The sequence below is a fragment of the Limulus polyphemus genome, unplaced genomic scaffold, assembly GCF_000517525.1.
Source record: "Limulus polyphemus unplaced genomic scaffold, Limulus_polyphemus-2.1.2 Scaffold8535, whole genome shotgun sequence".
In the NCBI taxonomy this organism is placed as follows: domain Eukaryota; kingdom Metazoa; phylum Arthropoda; class Merostomata; order Xiphosura; family Limulidae; genus Limulus; species Limulus polyphemus.
Window position 1 is genome coordinate 4,574 of NW_013674145.1, and position 18,523 is coordinate 23,096.

General features: G+C 29.6%; 1 protein-coding gene across 4 annotated transcripts in view; it reads left to right on the top strand.

The window, feature by feature from the left end:
• Positions 1 to 13,251, top strand: part of LOC106475410 (chromatin target of PRMT1 protein-like) — a 17,178-nt gene extending 3,927 nt beyond the window's left edge. For 3 of the 4 annotated variants that reach the window (XM_013936093.2, XM_022379521.1, XM_022379522.1), the window contains 5 exons: positions 1,556 to 1,621; positions 6,449 to 6,599; positions 7,942 to 8,302; positions 9,239 to 9,308; positions 12,733 to 13,251. In XM_013936093.2, the coding sequence (XP_013791547.1) occupies positions 1,560 to 1,621; positions 6,449 to 6,599; positions 7,942 to 8,302; positions 9,239 to 9,308; positions 12,733 to 12,943 (855 nt within the window). In that variant the 5' untranslated portion in view covers positions 1,556 to 1,559 and the 3' untranslated portion in view covers positions 12,944 to 13,251. Of the gene's footprint in view, positions 1 to 1,555; positions 1,622 to 6,330; positions 6,600 to 7,941; positions 8,303 to 9,238; positions 9,309 to 12,732 lie in introns of all 4 variants that reach the window. The other variant, XM_022379520.1, reaches the window with a different exon arrangement.
• Positions 13,252 to 18,523: the final 5,272 nt, after the last annotated feature.

Genomic DNA, 18,523 nt, shown 5'->3' on the forward strand with positions numbered 1-18,523 from the left:
AAATAAAAATTACTTTGCATGATAGATAGGCAAGATGTGAAAAGAAAAAAAGGCATGAGAGAAACATTGCTTTACAAACCTTACAAATTAATACAAAAATGAGATATTTTGCATATGAAAGCATTGTAGTGTTTACTGATAATTTGCCAAATTTCGTTAATGTTCACTTACTAATCTAAAAGTTATAGCATGAAAACTATAACAAGCACAACATGGATATGAGGTCATCACATTGACAGACCGTATTGAAAGAGATAGACATTATTGCCCTCATCGTTAACAGTGAAACGTTTTCATTATTTATCAGTTTATTTTATTTGCAGTGTGGGGTTACTGCATATTTTAAAAATAACAATGGCTACTGCATGGTGGTATTTACTCAGTATTAGTGATTTATTTGCCAAGTAGTAAATATCTTAATTTATTTAAAAAACATTGTGGTAAAATATTATATTTTTACTTAAATTTTTAAATTTAATATGTAGGTGTACTCTTGAATCTTTAAAGGTGTTCACTGGTTAGAATAGGTCAGTATCTCCATGATTCAGATTAGTTCCAATGTTTTTCATAGAATTGTCAGGGTTAGGAAAATTGCTGATATCTTTTCTTGTAAAAACTGGAGAGAGCATTACAAAGCTGGGCCATCTTCAACAAAAGCCTTGCCATTAGCATCTTTTAAGGGTCTAATTCCATTTTAACGTTTATCCCATATTTTTTCTTTTTTATGTTTTAAGCTAATTAGATTTTACCATCCCAGTTATTTTCATCTTTTTAGAGATCTATCTTACATCATCTTTTAACTCATTATCCCAATTTACTAATGATAAAACTTGTTCATAGTCTTAGAACTGCCTTTTTGAAAATTAGAAACTAAGAGTTTGTTCATATTTATCTCAACACGTAATGAAACATCAAATCTAATTATGTTGTGATTACTCTTCACCAAATGTTGCCCTACTCAGCATTTCCACAAATACTGGTCAGTTAGTTGTCTGACATAGACAGATGCCACTGTTTGTCTGACTGTCCATAAATCCTCCTGTAGGGGCAACTATCATAGCACGTGCATATTCAGTTTTAATTTTAAAAAGGAATATTTAGAAAATTATAATTAAAGCATTGTAGTGAATAGTTTTGGACTTTTATTATCTTGTATTAGAAAGTCTGAATTAATTTTATACAGAAATAATAAAAACAATTCAACATTACTCTTTTCTTCTTCAGTATGAATAGTTTAATTGTTTGATTTTCTAACATGTTGGTAGTATGTTTTTATGATCTTTGTCTCTCCTCATGGTTTTGATGTAAAATTTAGGTACTCAGCAGGAAGTCCAAAGCATTATCTTAAAACCAAGAAAAAGGGTGGGAAAACTCCATAAAAATGTGAATATTAAGCACCTCACCTATTTCCATTTTGAAAGAAGTCTCACAATCCTTATCAAAGTAATATGGATTAGTAGGTGAACATTATAAATCTTTGTTAAATACAGTAATTTAAGATAATTATTACATATGTATCTATTTTTTTAAAGATCTCCTTGACACTTGTTTTCAGCATCATGGCATCTAATATGGGAAAGATTGTTCTGAAGAACTCAACGAAAATGACACTTAATGAACGGTGAGAGACCAAGGAGTCAGTGGAATAACATGATGAATTTCTTCTAAAATTACTTATTTTGGGATGAAAGCTTTAGTTGTTTGTTTACTACCTTTATATGCATTCTTTATTTAGAAGCAAAAGCATTTTTTATGTATTAATATGACCAAATTTGAACTTGTAGAATACTGAGATATATGATGTGTTTCTAGTGTTGGGACTGCTAAAGGTGTTGTAAAATTTAAATATACTAAAAAAGAAGTGATGAAATGTTGAAATATTTGCATTATTTTAAGTTAATTATGTCCAAGTTGGTATTATGTTACCTTGTGCATGTTAAAATGAACATTATTTTGGCAGTTTGTTCAGTACCATAAGAGCTATAGTAGTTCTCAAATAATTCTCATAAATGAATAGTTGCTTTATTTCACAGTTAATATTTCTTTAATGTCTAATAACTAAAAAGGACTTAGAGTCTAAAATGACAAAGGAATAATTTCCATTGATAACCAAACCATGTGTTTGTTCCATTTTAAATTTTTTAAGTGGCTTGAAACAGTAGTTATGCTAATTAGTGGATCATAAAATGCTTTTCAAAACAACTAGATTAGAAAAAAAAAAGGAGAATAATATAAGTTAAAAAAGTATTATTTTACAAAATACAATTCTTATAAATATTTGTATTAGGCATACATATTAATCTAAACCTCTATAGACAAATGTGACCCCATTTCTAATGCAGGTTCTTGAAAAAATTGCCTAATAAATTAACTGTGGAATAAAAAATATACGTTAGCTTCAACAATGTGCTTGGCTGTTAGATTATGTTTTGAAACTTTCATAAATAATGTTTATTTTGTAATAAATGTTTTACCATTGGTTTCTGATTTTTTCTTTAAACTATAGACCAATTCTTATGTGTACGCATGTGAATATTTTGCAGCAGCATAATAGTAAATATTGAATTTTTTAAAAATAATTTACGTTTTCTTTCAAATTAAACTAGGATAAGAATGAAAATTTATGAAGTTTTGTTTTTATTATTGAATAACTCCTTACTTGTCCAAGTTGCTTCATATTTAGATATTCTAGATTTGTTTTTGGAGCATAATTTGTATCAAGGACTGATAGGTTTTCATCCAGGAATTTTGTATTAGAGTGGTTAACTTTTACTTGGGAAAATTGTAGTGTCTGAATTTTAATATTGGATTTTGGAATTTCAGACACACATTAATTAACTTAAAGAATATACATATCTTCATTACTTTTCCTCAGTATGAAAAAAATTTTGCAAACTAAGTTACATTTTTGTATGTTGTCATAAAATTGACTTAGAGCAAAACAAGGTTTTCAAGTGTCTATAAATTGCTACAAGCTACTATAGTTTTGGGATCTTAGGTCCTAAAAAAGCCCTTTTTTTGGAGGGTCCTAATTTGTTTGTCTCTTATCAAACACTGAATTCTAAAAATCAAATCAGAGTTTGTTTGTTATATGTTTCAGTTTAAATATGTGTTTAATCAATGGTTTTTAGCTATATATTACATAGGTTATATTTCAAGCCAGTTTTTCTAATAAATTCTTATCTTCAGATTGTCATTAGCATACTTCAAAAATTAATTCCATATTGCTCTTTTAATGTGTATGAAATATGCAATGGTAAATACCATAGACTATGAAAAACAGTTAAGAAGCAAAATAAGTCATGTATTTGAGTTTATTTCTTGCTATTTGTTTGCAAAGAAAAGGTAAGTTTCTGGTGCAGTTTGAAAAAAAATCCTAAATGTCACAAAATTCTTGAACTTTGGAAGTAATTGAAGAAAAAACAATTTGGCAAAAAAGTGCTTGAAATCCTGTGAAACAAACTGAATGGATCAATAATATATATCAATGGTGTTGCTAAAACTGTAATTGAAATTAAAATATCTCTAGTTTAGCTATATATTTGGAAATTCTAAATTTAAATCCAATTGTAATCTGTGTTTTTCAGGATAAGTTAATAATTTTGCTTAATAACAGAATTGACAAAGAAATAACAAAGACAGTTGTACATTTCACAGATATTTCAGTTATTATTACATTGGTTTCACCAGTTATAATTAAAAATGGTTTCAAGTATTAATTTTGCTTAATCTTAAGAGAATCGGGAGAATAGAACCAGATCAGCTTTATAAGCTACAAAGCTATCAGCTTAACATTAGAACTGTTACATTTACTTGCATAAAACATATTACATTTTACAAATACTTGTAGGTAACATTTCTTATATGTAATCTTCAAAGTATGAATATATGTATATGAATACAAAAATAATTGATGTAAAGTTTAGAATAGCTTCTTTTTTTAATTGAATTTTGTCAGTAGTTACATCATGAAGTAGAAATACAAAATTATCAATATGTATTTTATTATATGGAAAATTTTTAAATTAGCTATGAGGAGGAAAGACTAATTGATTGTATACTGTTGATTCAAAAATTTAGAGGACCACCAGAATTTAATTTTTAGTTGATTGAAAAGAGTAACAGTTTAATGTCTCTGAGAAAACTGTTTAATACTTTAAAAAATCTATTTTTAGAATTGAACTGTTTCCTTACCCTTATAAATATCAGCTTTTGAAGTACTTTCTGCATCAGATTGAATGTATTGCTCTAATGTAATATTTTCACTGCTCCTCTAGGAATGAGGACATATTTCAGTTTTTAACACCAGTTACTAAAGTAAATCGAAATAACACTGATAAATATGATGCTGCTTCATGTTGAAACAGATGCATCAAACCTTTATATTTATTACTGTATGTGTGATTCAAGTACTGAACAAACGCATTGTTTAATTGGTGAGGATGTTATGTTAAGAAAGAGAGAAGCCTTCAGTTGCATCACTGTTCTGAGACTGATTCTAATCTTTAGGTCTCAAGTTCCAAGCAAACTATTCACCAGTGTAAGTGGTACTATAGAAACATGGATTTTTTTACTTATGACTTATAATCTGAAAAGAAAAAAAAAATTGATATGGTGTGTATGCATGTCTCTTCCACATTCTAACAACTAGCTAAAAAAAAAAAAAATATCAGAAATGTTAGATTTTATTTGTTGAGAAAAGTGCAAGAAGGTAAAATGTTTTGAAATTTTTTCTTACAGTTAATCATATAGTTAGTTAACTGCAATTATTTTATTATGACAACAGAAATAGCAAAAACTGGTAAGGCTGTCTATAAATTTGTCAGGAAACAGTCCACATGAATACAGTTTTTCTTGTAATTTTGTTACACTTTATATAAAGGTTCAGTTTAGTGTAAGTGTAATTATTAATTCTGAACAACATTAAGTTAAAAGAATGGCAATGTTTGTGGCATAAAAATCCAACTAAGCAAATTTCTTGTTCACTCATGTTGTAAAGGAAACTGCTGTTGGCCACACCCAGCAATGCTATATAGCCTAGATATCATCTGTATTTTGAATGATGAGTATCAGATATGGACATATCCATTATTTTCAAAGAATTAGATACTTATATTTATTGTGTATAAATATTCAAATAGGTAAAATCCAAACTACAGCTATTTAACTCCAGTCTCTTGTGTTTCAACATGTTTATTAAATCAAATTTAGACACTTGGATGTTAATGCAGATATAAATTATAAATTTCACGTATGACTTAAGCTAACAGAATAAGTTCAAAGAAATAAAACGGTTGTCACACTCCGGCTTTATAGAGTATTCCATGCAAGTGTTATAGCTAAAATCCATAAATGAAAAATATTTTAACACTAAGCAAAGGAATAATAATTATGTCATGAATAGATAAAGGTTTTATTTGAAGTTATTTTTATGTAGCTTACTATTGCATGATTTTTTTTTCTAGTTTTATTTCAGTAGTAATCATCATCATCACCTCCCTTGATGATCAGTGATAAGTACGTGAAAACTGACATAGTCCTCAACCATTTTTGCAGTGCCCTTGAGAATTCATCTCAAAGCTCCTTTTTGATGTTGTATTAGGCAGATGTAGGGTAAACATTAAGAGGCAAAGAAACTAATCAACAGCAAATCAAAAAAGAAAGCAAAAAAATATGAACTTGAGAAAGTGGGACAGTGCTTTAGAAAAAAAGTTTTATTTGGCACTAAATCCATTTATTTTCATAAGTATATATATATATATATGACAAAAATTTTGTATTAAAATGACCTTATAGATTTTAAATGAACACTAATACTGTTAAACTTTATGCAATTTCATGTAACAGATACTCAGTTTTTATTATTGCAAGTATAAACATTACTTAGGCACACATATGTCTTTATTATTTTTATTATGCTTTTAAAAAAAGAATAATTTGAAACCTTTGACCTTGCTCTTTCTTTATGTAAAATTTTAGAGGATGAGCTTTGTAAATTTCTTTCAAAATAAATTGATGTATTAAATTAGCTACATTATTAAGTTTGTTAATTTTTTAGCTCTAATATATGTATGTAGCTTGCTTTGATCATAAGTTATGAAACAAAGCACCAGTATCAAATGAAACAAATATTGTCATCATTTATTTTATCTTATAAAATATGGTTTTGTACTGGTATTCATTATATGAATTGGCTATGGCCAGTTATATTTTAAGTCAAATGGCATACAGAAATTTTTTTTAAATTGCCTTTCTAAAGCCATTTGTTTCTGTCTCTGCTTTTGTCTTACTCATGTGATGGCATTAAATGGATTCCTTTTTGTTATTAAGACTTCATGGTATCAAGAGACATGCTGAACAAGTATTTTGTTTTTATGAGTTTGACTTCTCAGTCAAATGGGCTTCATTTTGAACAGTGATTATCAACCTCCACATTTCTCCCTTGAAGATTCACTGCATATCAAGAACATACACAGACATCAGTTTCCTCTGTAAGACAAAAGGTGCAGCAACAGAGACAAGCATCTGCAAAAAATATGCGTCTGGCTCAACAGATGGCAAATAGACCCAGTGTGATGGCAGCCCTAAAACTGAAAAAGGTCAGTGCTCATTTAAATTGTCTTGCAAAATTGTTAAAGACAAATTTAATGTATTTATGTGTTGTTTTTTAATTTTGGTAAATATAATGTAAACATTATTGTTCATTTTCAAACTTTTTTATACTGTAAAGTGTAAAGTAAACATATCCAAATCAACTATATTCTTCTGAATACTAAATATCATAGTACAATAATTATAGCAAATGTGCTAATATACATATACAGGTATTAATTCTAAATAAATGATGTAGACAATGGATTTTTGTTTCCTCCAACTTCCATAAGTTTAACTTAATTATTAAATTGTGAATGATATAAGAATATTGTAAGTAAAAAAAAAGTTTATGTTAACTTAAATTCAACTATACATATATGCACCAAAATAGTGTTGAAAAAATGTTTAGAGAAATGAGTTTTCTAATAGGTCATTGTTCAGTCTTATTTTCAGATGGATTTATTTTGTATTATGGATTTTACTTCAATTTTTATGAGTTTTATTTTTAATATAAAATGGTAATTGGATTTTGATTTCAATTGAAAAGTTTTGAACTTGTTTCTAAAGTAAAATATGGAGAATCAATATGACAATTCTCAACATTTTTGTAAAGAAAAGTTTGAAAAATCAGTATGACTGTTTTTTCACCATTGTAGTAATTTATTTGTGCAGAGAAACATGATGATATAGATGATTCCTGGCTTTTTCAGTCCAGATATTCATTTAAACCTATGATCACATGACTGACTGACCATATTTTTGGCTTAGTATTAAGTAGTTCTTGTATTTTTCAGACAATAGACCTGAAAGTCAATATTATTTATGATGGTACAGATGAAATCTCATATACATTTGTTTCTGTATATGAGGTTTTATTGTGCAATTAAATTCCTTGTTTTATTATTTATTTGGTTTTTGTTAAACAGCAGTACTTAATTTTCTAAATTTATATAATATAGCTTATCAAACACTACACACATCTGTAAAAAATTTTTTGCAGACATCTAGTTGTGTAACAAGAACATATTTTCAACTGTTTGGTAAACATTCCTTTACGTTGTTGCTTATCTTAAGTTTAAGGGACCTTTATACTTAGTGATAATAAGTTTATAATAATTTGCAGTATTTTTTAAAGTTGTTTAGATACATGGAATCTGGTCTCTCTATTTTTATACTTATATAGGTAATTGTTTAATGGGAGCTACAAGGCACAGTAATTCTGTAATATAGAGTATGGCACTGTTATTTATACCACTGGAATAAGTTCTTTATTAAGAGATAATTTTATTTGTTATTACAAATGAGTTTGGAGAGTTATTTTATGTATCGTTACACTTTTTCACACAGAGAAGTCTCAATCTTAAACAGCGCCTTGGTTCACGGACAGAATCAGGAGGGCCAGGTAGAACAAATGTGAAAGCAAGATTAAGTTTCGGTGCTACTAAAAGTGTTCAGCTTCAGAATAGATTTGGTACGAGCAGTGGAGGTCGTGGTAAAGTTTCAGCAAATAGACCAGGTGTTAGGAAATCCTTTGGAAGAGGTGGTGGAAGACAGCTAGGAACATCTCCAATGCTAAAGGCACGGCTTGGAAACCAATCTGTTGGAGGACGGTGGAGAACTCCAACACAACAAACATCTAACAGCCCAAAAAGGGGAGCACAGTGGAACAACCTCAGAAGTAGAGGAAATAGAGGCTTCCAAACAAGAGGTACACCATGCATTCATGGGTGGATTGAGATGGGGGGTAAATAGAGGGTGTCTGTAGTTCAAGCTATTTTTTTTATAAAATTATGATAGAATTTTTAAAACACATTTTAAGGTTACATATCACAGTATTTTCATTAGTAGATATTTAGTCTTCCTCTGTAAAATGTAGGAAATGTATAGATAATGGTTTTATGAATTTTATTTTGCCCAATCTTTTGATTAGTATTAGCAGAGGAAATTGCACATCCTAGATAGTTTTTTTTTCATTGTCACTGATATTCTGGTTAGAGTAAGATACTTCATCAGATTCTGCTTCCATGATAATAAGGTAAAACACATTGAAACTGCTTCATGTACACATATATACACAACTAAATTTTTTCATAGTGGTTAAAGCATTTCAGTGGTTTGACTTAATGTTATTGTTTTCAAAATAAGTCGCCATATTCATAAGGTTTACTCTTGTAAGTAAAAATACTTTCAAATTTCTGGTAACCCGAATACATTAATTCAGTCTAGTCCAGTTAGTGTATTTCTAAATAAATTTCAGCCCGGCATGGCCAGGTGGATAAGGCGCTTGACTCGCAATCTGAGGGTCGCGGGTTCGTATCCCCGTTCCACCTAACATGCTCGCCTTTTCAGCTATCGGGGCATTATAATGTAACGTTCAATCCCACTATTCGTTGGTAAAAGAGTGGCCCACGAGTTGGCGGTGGGTGGTGATATCTAGCTGCCTTCCCTCTAGTCTTACACTGCTAAATTAGGGGCGGCTAGCACAGATAGCTCTAGTGGAGCTTTGCGCGAAATTTAAAAACAAACAAACAAATAAATAAATTTCAGTATATCCCTGGTGCAAAACTGGTCTGCAGTTGTATTATGTTGTTCTTGTATAAGGTATTAATAATGTTTAATTGTTATGGTTAACCCTATTTTGTAGGACGAAATGTACAAGGATATAGAAGAGGAAGCATGTATAATCAGCAGAGAAGGAATTTCAGGCGGTTTAGGTAGGGAAGCTTTAATGCTAATTATTTCTCATAAATCTTTAGTTTATTTGTTTACCTTAATTATTTGATTATTTTTAGTTTTTAAATGATTAAACTGAATATAGATTGGTTATATCAAGTTCTTAAAAATGAGTTAATTTTGTCATTATAATGTGACCACTTTATTAGTGGTTGATCTTTCACCCTTTCCATATGGTTACTCTTTTCTGCACATATCACAACCTTTTTTGCAGAGTTACATTCTAAAACTACTTTATTGTCAATGTATATGAATAAACTTGGCATCAAAATGAAGATAATAAATCAAATTTTAACCTTATATAAGTTTTAAGTTCTTGATTTTATAAAGAAATATTTTTTAAAATCCTCAACCTTCCCTAGTATGAGAATTGTGACATTTGCTATTTAGGTCTCCTCTCTTCTCTAATGTATTGACCATCCGTCTGAGAAGTGCAGAATTTAACCCCAGAAGATACCTATATCAATATTTAGTGTTTTTAAAAAGGCTAGTTCAGAAGTTAAAATTTTATGGATGTTATGGCAAAGTTTAAAAAGTTCTTATAAAATTAGCTTGATAGTAGAAAGCAGAGGATGTTGTTTGAGCTTTGTTGTTCATTATATGCAGCATGTCAACAATTCTGATTTGCACATTAATAGGAAAATTTTAAATGTTGCTGCTGATATTAAAATTCTGATCAAGGGTGATACTTTCTTTAATTGAGAAGATTCTGCATATGGAGTAGGCAAGATTACTGAAAAGACTTTAAATAATATAGAGTGGTAGATCATTGAGATTTTGAAAATATATACTTTTTTCATAGTAGCATTAATTCAGATATTAATATCCTGGATCTAAATAAATCTATTGGATGGGGGGGGCTATGCAAGGGGCTTGTTTTGCACTCAATGGATGCATAAAAGTAGAAAAGACACAATAATAAAGTAAGATTGTCTTACCCAATCCTTTTCAAATGGAAGAGTATCAGTGATATCCCTTGCTTTTTATTCTGATGGTGGAAATACTTAACCAAATTGCATGAAACTTAGAACCAACTTAATAAATACTTAAATATTAGCTAGATTCAGCTTAAAGAAATTCATTGGATTTACTTTTTCTATCATTTTTAATGTTATAAAGTATCCAAATTTTGTTGACACTTTTTTTTAAAGTATTAGAAATACTTTTTATTTTAGAATTTCAGTATTTTTAAATGTTGATTAAAAAGTTCCATAAATGCATTCTCAATTCAACAAAAAAGCCACTACTGCAAAACACACAGGGAAGACTTCACGATTCTTTCAATGGAATTGTCCAACATTGAACATTTCAGCTAAAGAGGTGTGACTGAACTCTCTACTACTGAAAATTCAAGAAGATACAGTTTTACTCATTTTGTAATTTAGTTATGATAATTTTGTTTTACATTGACAGCGAAACATTCTACAACTGATGCAATCCAAACATCAGTACTCAGAATTTATTTTCTACTCATCTAAATCTTGAAAAATGAAAGCCAGTTGTACAACTTGCATAATTCTGTCCACATCACATGCTGTGAAGTTATAAAAGGATTGATACAACTACTAATGAAGAACAGCTTTGATAATATAGTCAAATTGTTCTTTCTATTGTCTGTTATCCCTCTGTTTGAAGATTTTCTCAGAGTTCCAAACTGATCAATCTATGATTCACCTGCTATACAGATGAATGACATTGTTGGTTTGCACCATTCTGAGATGGTTTGTAAAAGCAGACATTGTTAATGGCATATCACCAGAAGACCTGAAAAATCTAGATATTGGCATTAAAAACCAGCTAGGTGATGAAGATGTTTTCTCTGGAGAAGCAAGACAGGAGCTTTCTAAGATGAAAATAGAGACCCAGCACAAAGAAATTCTTGGTATATGGTCATTATACACTGCATTATCAAAGTACCTGATCACTCGGCTTCCTTTTGAAAACAAGTTGACCAAAGCACTAGCTTTATTGTCTCCAGTAAAAAGATTTGATCAAGGTTCTGTCACAGATGTAGAAGTTTTATCTAGTTAACTAATGTTTGAAGAGAATGTTATAACTAACATTACAGATGAGTGGAAAGTGTAACAAAGGGAAGATCATTTAGAAGCCAGGGAAAAGGTGGATCATTTCTGAAGGCAAGTCTTATTTAAAATACTTGACAACCGTATTTTAAATACAGGTTTCTGCCTTCCTTGTCAAGAAAGCATTAGTATTGTACCATGGAAATGCAGATGTAAAAAGAAGTTTGTCTGTTAAAAGAAATATTGTCACAAAAGACAGAATTGTCATTGGGGAGAAAACTGAATGCTATAAGAAATGTCAAAGACATGGTGAAGTTTCTAATCTTGACAAGCTTCAGCCCCATAAAATTTCACTCTATAGGGAACTGTTCAGATCTGCTAAAATGGCTTATAGCAACTATAAACAAAAAATAGAGAAAGAGAATACTGCAAAAGACAGGCATAAAAGAAAAAGAGAAAAGGTTAAGCTTAAAAAGAAGATGGTAGAAGCTGAAGAGAAGGAAACTAGGAACAAACAAACAAACAAAATTAAGAGAGAGAGAGAGAGAGAGAAGTGTTTAGGAAGAAAACTGTGAGCAAAATATTTCGGTGATTCAAATCCTTATTTACTGAATGTTGTTTTTTATTTTATTCAAACAGCATAAATAGAAGAAACTTGTATACATCTATTTCAACCATAGTCACCTATCCTGACCTAACACCATTTTGAAAGGTCAAGTCTTTGGTCACAAATAAATCTCTCTCAATTTGGTAAAAAAAAAAAAAAAAAAAAATCTAAAGAAATATGTTAATTAAAATCAATAAAGGTGAAATTAATTTGATAAATAAAATGGATGTTTCTGATAACCAGAATTGAAAGTTTTAAGTTGAGGGAACGTGAAGTATTTTTATAAGTTTTTCGAGAAAAATGGCTCAACAAAATTTTGGATTTTTTTTGACATAGAACATGATAGAAAACTAAACTAAATGATATGAATTCTCTTAGCTCTTTATTAAGTTTAAGTCTCATGCAATTTAAGTAATTCCACTGTGAGAAGGAGGAAAAAAAGGATATCAGTGACACTATCTCCTCTCCCAAAGTCCAGAAAGGGTTAAGAAATATTTGAAAGTTTTACTGAGTGAAATCTTTGAAGAAACCAATTTGAACAATAGGCAAAGTTAGGGTTATTGTATATCATATTTGGTTGATAATTTAATTTTTTTTGCCATTTTGAAGATAATTTGTGAATTACTGTATTGAAAGCTCACTACTGTTTACTATTTTATCTTATTACAACTTCTAGTCGAATTTAATTACATTTAGAAAATGTGTAGTTATTTGCTGTGTCTGTTAATATAAGATAACATGCACACAATTACTTATATTTGCTGTCTCTCTCTGAAGACGTGGTGGAAGAGGGCAGAATTTTAGAGGCAACAGAGGACGTGGTCAAGGAAGAGGTGTTGGACGTGGCCAAGGAAGAGGTGCCAACAAAAAAGACAACCTTCCATCCAAACAAGAACTTGATAATCAGTTAGATGAGTACATGGCTAACACAAAAAATGCCCTTGATGCTGAACTGGATGCCTATATGGCTAAGTATGGCTTGGACTGATTGATATAAAATGAACAGCAGTTTTATAATCATTGATTTTAGATGTGTAGCTTTGTTAGCCAAAAGTTTCTGGTTTTGACAGTATCATTTTACTGAATTGATCTTGACAGGAAGATTTCACATTCACATCAGTCTGTAGTTCTGCTCAGACTTTGATAGTTTTGTGTATTTTGTGTTTGCATGTATTAGTTATTACTTACCATGTCACTGTACATAGATTGGAAAAAAACAAATTTCAGCAGTGTGATAACATTTATTGGTATGACAGTGTTACACAAAAATGTCAATAAAAATATTCCAATTTTTCATGTTTATGACTTAATTATGAGAACACTTGTGCTAAACTTTTGGGAGATTGTATTAGTGTATTAAATTACAACAGCTATTTCTATTAGATTACTAAAAAGCAAACGTAAACTGTAAGTTTATACAACTCCTTGAAATTGAGCTTTTTCCCAGACATTCATCAACATCTTATAGGCATTTAACAATAATAAAGGATCCCGACCACGAAGTTGGAAGTAAATATATTACATGGACAAGTAGCTTACACTTTTGATCATTCTTAATTAAATAATAATTACTAAATAAAATATGAATGATGAATGTGTATTTAGTTTAACTTGATTCGCATTTCCTTTTTTTTTGTAACCTAACGACAATGAAAAATATATTTGAACATCTTCGGTATTTGTACGTTATATTTATAACTTAACTATTTTATGAGTTTATTTATAGATCAACTGGCATAGATTTGGTATAGGACTTAGTAATTTTTTTATGTATTCTAATAAATTATATCAAAACAGTTATCAACTAACATAATGTTTTAAAACATAGTACATTTACCTTATTTGTTATAAAAAAAAATATCATTAGTTAAAAAGTTAATTTTCAAACTACAGTATTTTTATATTGAACCAGAATACATTTTAAGTTAACTTCAAGATTTATTTTATCTCAAATATTGTCATGAAAAGATTTTTCCCAGTTTCATTAACCTAAAGTGCAGAGAGTTCCAAGAATTATAAAATCTTGAAAATAGCTAGAATTAAAATTTTTATCCAAGTGGTCAAGGACAAAAGAAAATCTCTAGATACGATCAAATTAGAACTGTATAAGTTACACTTAGAACTGACAAAGTTCTTAATATTTATTGATTGGGAGACTTTTTATACACATACATACATACATACATAATAAGGTGGCAAAAAGAAGAAACTTGAAAACAAACTGAACTTGCTTATACCAAAAAAAGTACTATTAATGCTATGGACCTCTCTTAACACCCCTGATCCTGTTATTAATTTATCTTACCACCTCTTACAAATATATGTTATCAGTTAGTTTGTGGAAGTTCTTATAAGTATTTCACATACACAAAATCTTTATACTTGAGGAACCTCGTACTTATTTATAATAGCTAATGTTATATAGTTCACATGGGATAACATGAGAAACTAATATACTGCAAGTTTACTAAAACTTATTGCTGTTCTACCTGTGGAGAAAAATAATTAGCACTTAGGAGCAATAGAAGTTGTGTATTTTAGCAGAATATTATCAATCATCAAAGAAAGTAGAATATATAACTCAAGTCTACTGTGAAATATAACATGCTTGTAAACCTATATAGAACACAGTTATTGAACAGTGAGAAAAATATGGTTTTGTTACATAGTTTAGATATAATGAAGAAGCTGCTTGATAATGGGTGTAATATTTTTAAATCTGTAACAGAGAGGGTATAAATACTTGAATCCATTATAATATAACATTTAGATGGAGAAAATAAGTATTATTCTGGTACTACTTAAAAGTAAGTTTGGATCAGTTAATGTATTTTAATTAGTTTACTTCACGTACAACTAAGCCTAATGGTATGACATAAGTCTGGTAGTAATGTTTGGTTTGCAGGTAGTAGATTATAAGAATTTATGGTACTTCACTGAAATACTATTAACTGTCTGGATATAGGTGAGTGAAAGTGCTTATGTCACAACATTTTTTACAAAGTTATATTCAACACTTAAATAAATTACTTTATTATCAGTTTATGTTAAGTGTGGCAGGAAAATATAGTTTATAGTTCAAATTTTTATATCATATAAGTTTTAATTTCAAAAAGAAATATTTAAATAAATTCTCAATTTTGAACTCTGTATCCTGATGCTCTGATTTCCCCATTTTAATTTTTCTTTTTACCCTTGCATGCATTTCAGTATCTAAGAACTTAGATACACTTACTGTAGGTATTGACAACTCAAAATATAAAATTTGAACATTCAATATTCTTGCTTTACTGAAAACGTTTTTTTTTCTTCAAACCCACAAGACACACCCTAATAATTCTCTATCTTTCAAGACATGTCTATAATTCTTTCTGACATTGCTATTGGACATGTTTATAACTAAAAGAAAAAGTAGTTTCTGAACTATTAAAAATGTAAATCTGGTGTATTTTGGTGCCTAAAGCCAGTAACTCGACAGAAAACTTTAAAATGTGTTGTCTAAAGTCACTAATTTGAGAAGTAATGGAATTTTTTAAATCTGTTTATAGCTTAGTTAGCAAACCAGTTAAATTATAATAGCTTTCGGACGTTCTATTCTAGTACCTGATATATTGTTTGTGTTGTAAAATGCATATTCAAAAGCAATATGAATTATGGACAACCAATGTAGTTTGAAAAAATAGTCTTATTGAACCATGTTCTTGAGTACAGATATGCATATTTGCTTAGGTAAGTCATGAATTTGTTTTTTATATATATTATACATTTTTTAACAAAAGTTACTAAAATGTAAAAATTTAAAACTTACTAGGCCAGATAGTAACATTTAAATGAAAAACAAACAAACTTGAGCTAATTACATCATATAATTAATTTGGTAGGTTGTTTATACTAAGTTCTCCCACTGTGATAAATTGACTGTCATATTATTAGGTAGTATCTAAAGGATATTATAAAGTAATAAAATTAAAAGTAAGTATATGTGAAATGTTTAGAAAAATGAAGTTATTATAGAAAAAGAAAAAAGTGTTTATTTTATTTCATATATTTTAATATTATGTTTCACTTTTTTCACTACAGTTAGTGTTTGGATAGAGAAAATTGGAAATAAATTATAAAGTTTTACAAAAACTTGATGTTTATTTAGTAGGTTTTACAGATTATTCAAATGAAACATTAGAACTGAAGATGGAAAACAAAATCAAATTCCAATTAGAATGACTTAGGATAGACTGCATAAATTCACATACAAATCTTTAGTGAGAATATTAAAATATCTGATTTTTAATATACAACAGACTTGTAGTGGTTACTAAAAGCTTGCCAAATTATGTGATGGCAAACTTGGTACATTAAGAGTTATGTGTAGTTTCATAGTTACATTGCAGTTACAAGGTTGATCAAAATGACCAAGCTTGTATACAAAGAGTTGAAAGTTAGAAAGAAAAAACTCCCTAGTGCTAGCTAAGTAAGGTAACAGAACTTATTATATTATGAGTTGAAATTGTATCCATTAGTGGTGCTGGTACTCATGGCAGATCCTAAGTATCAACTGCTATAATCTTTAGTGGATTATATAGAATTGGCAATTAGTTCTGTGCAACTAAATGTGGTGTGCATGTATAGTTGCACTACTCCTAGTAATTAATAATATCAGAACTAAGGGATTTTTAGTGTTAGACATACCTACATTTCATAAAACAGTTTAATTTTAATTCATTTTACAAATACTGTGCGACTTGGTTGGTGAAAGAGAGCTAAGACTGTTAAAACTTCATTATGATTAGAAGTAGTACAGAGATAAGTGGGTGGAGTTTGGAGGGTGTGATAGGTGCCACAATTGTGAGCCTGCTATGATTTTAAACAGGCTCAGAAAGATACAGATTACTTGAAGAGCTTGCTTACTTGAAGATAACATATTAGAAGCAGAAATTGAGGACATAAGATAGGAAATTAATAGTTATGGTAAGGGGTGCTTTGGAGGAGGTGTGAGAATGAGTGTACTGGTATTTACAAGAGTACATAGTAAAAAGTTGAGGCTATAGCTGCAGATCAAGGTAGCATTTAGTTACCAGACTAATAGAATCTTTAGCTGCCTACAGTAAGGTATGAGACGATTGAGAGGTTTACACAGTGTACTGATCAAGTTATTTATATTGGAAACTGAGAAGCATATAAAGTCTAGGGCTAGACTTACAAAGTACAGGATGTTATAGAGTATTCTGACAGTTCAGCTGCTGGTACAAAGAAGCATTCTGTTTTTATAGTGCATGTAGGAGCAAATTATGTTGGATATTATAAATCAGAAAAGCTGCTTGAAAAGTATAAAGAACTCCTTCAAAGGTCAAGGGCTAGAAATAGATGTGTGTGTAGAATGTACTACTTAGAAGGGTCTAAGACGTAAAGGAAAGATTATCGAGGATATACTCAGAGCAACAGGTAATCTAGTTGAACCTGTGGGATTTTCAAGGTAAGGGTGAATTGTAAGCTAGAGATGGTCTCCACTGAAGTAGATTTGGGACATTTAAAAAAATAAATTGCTTTTTATCCAAAGTAGACATGTTCTTAAAAAGAGGAAAAGTATAACAGGCAGAAAATAAAACCTAATTGGCTAACTATGGACCCTAAAAATTGGAAAATTTAAATTGCTAGGTAGGATGGAATACTTACAGAGCCATAGGGAAAGATAAGAATATGCTTAGAAAAAGAAATTAAGAAATTAAAGGGAGCTTATGAGAATTGAGGTTGTTTTTTTAAGCATCTTAAGGGTAAACAGTATCTTAAAGTGGGAATTGGGCTCTTAAAGAGTGTGGATGGCAATGTTTTTGTTGAAATTTATGAGCTGTCTGAGGTTTTGAATGTTTCTTTCCTAACCTTTTTTTTTCTGTTTACAAGGGAGGATGTTAACAATATTCCAGACTGACCATTCTTCAGGAATTACTGTAATTAACCTGAATTCTGTAATTATTGATTGTAAGTTAAAAGACAGATATTCAAAATAAAGCACTATGATGAAACAGTATTTTTTCCCCAGAGTTTTAAAATAAGTCTAAAAATCAGATGAGAGCTTCTCTTTAATTTTTGTCATGGCATCAAATTGGATAGTTAATGTTGCATCTATTTTTAAAGTGGATTATGAAGACACTAGAAATTATAGGCTAATTAGTTGTTCCTGTGTAGTGGGGAATGTTATGGAGAATATGGTAAAAGAAACCTTGTAAAATCAATTTAACATGATCTAATTAAAGTGAACCAACATAGGTTTGCTAAAGGTAAATCTTGTCTCACTTTTTTGAGGATGATTTCTGTAATATGAATGATAGAAACAATCTGAATTTTGTATACTTACATTTTCATAAAAGCTTTATATTAGATGTTACACAGAATGTTAACTAAGAAAGTTGCAGAAGTGGGGTTTGGAGAAAGAGTAGTTAATGGAATTGTAGGGTGGCTGGGTGAGAGAAAGCAAAAAGTTGTTATTAATAGTCAAGCTGGACCTTTGTTATTATTGGTGTGCATCAGATGTTGGCACTTAAGCCTTTACTTTTTAATACTTAGATTAATGTAT